The 2,286-nt window shown below is 25.7% G+C and overlaps 1 protein-coding gene across 1 annotated transcript; it reads left to right on the top strand.

Moving 5' to 3' along the window:
• Positions 1 to 126: 126 nt before the first annotated feature.
• On the top strand, positions 127 to 1,778 carry ENU1_208880 (hypothetical protein; the record flags this gene model as incomplete). Its single annotated transcript, XM_008862327.1, has 2 exons — positions 127 to 1,518; positions 1,590 to 1,778. The coding sequence occupies 2 exons, from the start codon at positions 127 to 129 to the stop codon at positions 1,776 to 1,778; spliced, it is 1,581 nt and encodes a 526-aa protein (XP_008860549.1).
• Positions 1,779 to 2,286: the final 508 nt, after the last annotated feature.

The raw sequence follows: 2,286 nt of genomic DNA, 5'->3' as shown, positions 1-2,286 counted from the left end.
GTCTTTAAAGGACCATATGATATGAATTAAGTAAATTAACTTTTCCTTTTCCTTTTTTCTTTAAATATAATAAAAAAAGAATTAAAAGTAATTAACTTGTAAAAAGAACTTGTAAAAAAACTTAAAATGAAATTAATGGTCAAATTCTTCTCTGAAGAACTTTGTAAAAGTGCACCTGTTATTATCTTATGGACAACATTATTTTTGGTACAAATTTTATTAGCAATAATAGTTATTCTTATAGCACAAACTGGGTGTCGAGATTTAGAAACGATAAATAAGTCATTTGATCCAGATTTTGCTCCTTCATTTATTGTTGGACCAAGAGATTTTTTATATGGACCATTTCAAAGTGATTATAACACTTCAGAAATAGCAATGTTATTGGATATTACTCGAATTGGATTATTTTCAAAGATGTGTGATACAGTAGAAAGCAATAAAACAAGTATATTTGATATTAGTTCATATAAAATAAATGGAAATAATGTTGGAGTTAAAAATAATTTTAGTGTATTGTTTAATTATCAATTTCAAGAGAATTCAACAATAGATGATGCTAAACACTTTTGTAATGCATTAAGAGATTTAAAGAAATGTTCATTATTTGGTTCATCTCAATTAACATTTCAATTTAAAGGAGAAACAAAATCAATTAATTCAGTAATTGATGTAAAACAATTATTAAATGAAACTCATATTCCAATTATTATTCATTTTCCTAAAATTCCTCGTGTAGTTTATTTAAATAATAAATGTATTGAAGCAGGTATTATTACAGAACAAAATGACCCATATGGATTATTTGAATATACACAACAATACACTGCATTTTCAGGTGAAAGTGATAGAGTTACAGCAATTATTGTTGGATGGAATGATGATACAATGACATCATTACTTGATGGTACATCAATTCAAGGTGGTTTTATTGCAAGAATAGTGGGAGAAGAAAATACTACGAGACATTCAGTAGACTGGTGGATGGGAAATGTCTCAGTTGATGTTGAGACACAAAGGTGTGGAAAAAATAATTCATACACAAATTGGATTTGTTGGAACAATCAAGGATCAGAGCATTATCCATTTACCACCTTAAAATTAAGTCCAAAAATTTATGAAGAGTCAGTTCTTGAAGGAATTAAATGTGCTAATTTAACTATTACTTCATTAGATGAAAATAATATTGAACTTAATTTATATGAACTGTTAAAGAAGGGAATGTTTAATGAAAGTATTTTTGTTCCTTTATGTACTAACAATAAAAATTGGCCAGAATTTGATGTTGTTCAAAATGAAAACAATTTCTTTGATATTACTCTTACTGAATTTATGGGAGATGAATTGCGTTATCGTTTTAATCATGTTTGGAAAGAATTTCTTGAAACTTATTTTGTTCCATATAAAGTTGAAGGTCTTCTTCAAGAAACTCATGACGAAACAAGAAATGATTGTGCATATTCATTTATTCCATATCAAGTTTTAACAACTTATATGAAACTTAATCCTGAAAGAACTGTTTGTTTCTTTAATATTTATGTTATTGTCTAATAACTCTTTTTTATAAAATAAATAATAATAGTTTTTAGCATTTCCATTCATTTTATATGAATGCTATTGATTGTTCTAATTCTGACCTTTCTTCTGATAACTTCGATCTTTCTGTTGACCTCCTTTTCCAAAAACGTAATTTCTCACTTCTTCCAAATGATGTTGTATTTGCTAGTTGGCCAAAAGTTCAGTTTGAAGATCCCTCATCAACAAAAGATGAATTATAATTGTGTTATTGTTCGTCTAAAGCGAATTTGTTTAAAAATTTTTTTGATAATTATTGCTTCATTATTCTCTTCAATTACTTAATTTCTAAAGCACAAGAATATCATGAAAATCACATCAAAGTAACATTCACCTTCAAAAAGATTTAGATGAGATTACGGTGCAAATAGTCATAAACATTACCAAACAAATAATAACAATAATCACTTTATTACATTTTATCATAATTATAAATGTCATAAAACCAATTCTCATTTAAACACACTATAATAAAGATAATTAATATTATCACAAATACCATAATGCAAATGAAATGTGTAATTAATCGTATTATGAGAATAAACAAAGAAGTTGTCGTGAAATAATATTGATAACATGAAAATGAAATGATAAGAAATTAACAATAAAATAATGAATGATATTAATATAAAAAGAAATGAAGATAAACAATTGAATTAATTCAAGAAAGTTGTATATTTGTATGAAATGAACAAATAAATAATTGACTTC

This window comes from Entamoeba nuttalli (assembly GCF_000257125.1).
Source record: "Entamoeba nuttalli P19 unplaced genomic scaffold asmbl_10008, whole genome shotgun sequence".
NCBI lineage: Eukaryota > Evosea > Mastigamoebida > Endamoebidae > Entamoeba > Entamoeba nuttalli.
This window is presented reverse-complemented; position numbering and strand designations above follow the sequence as displayed.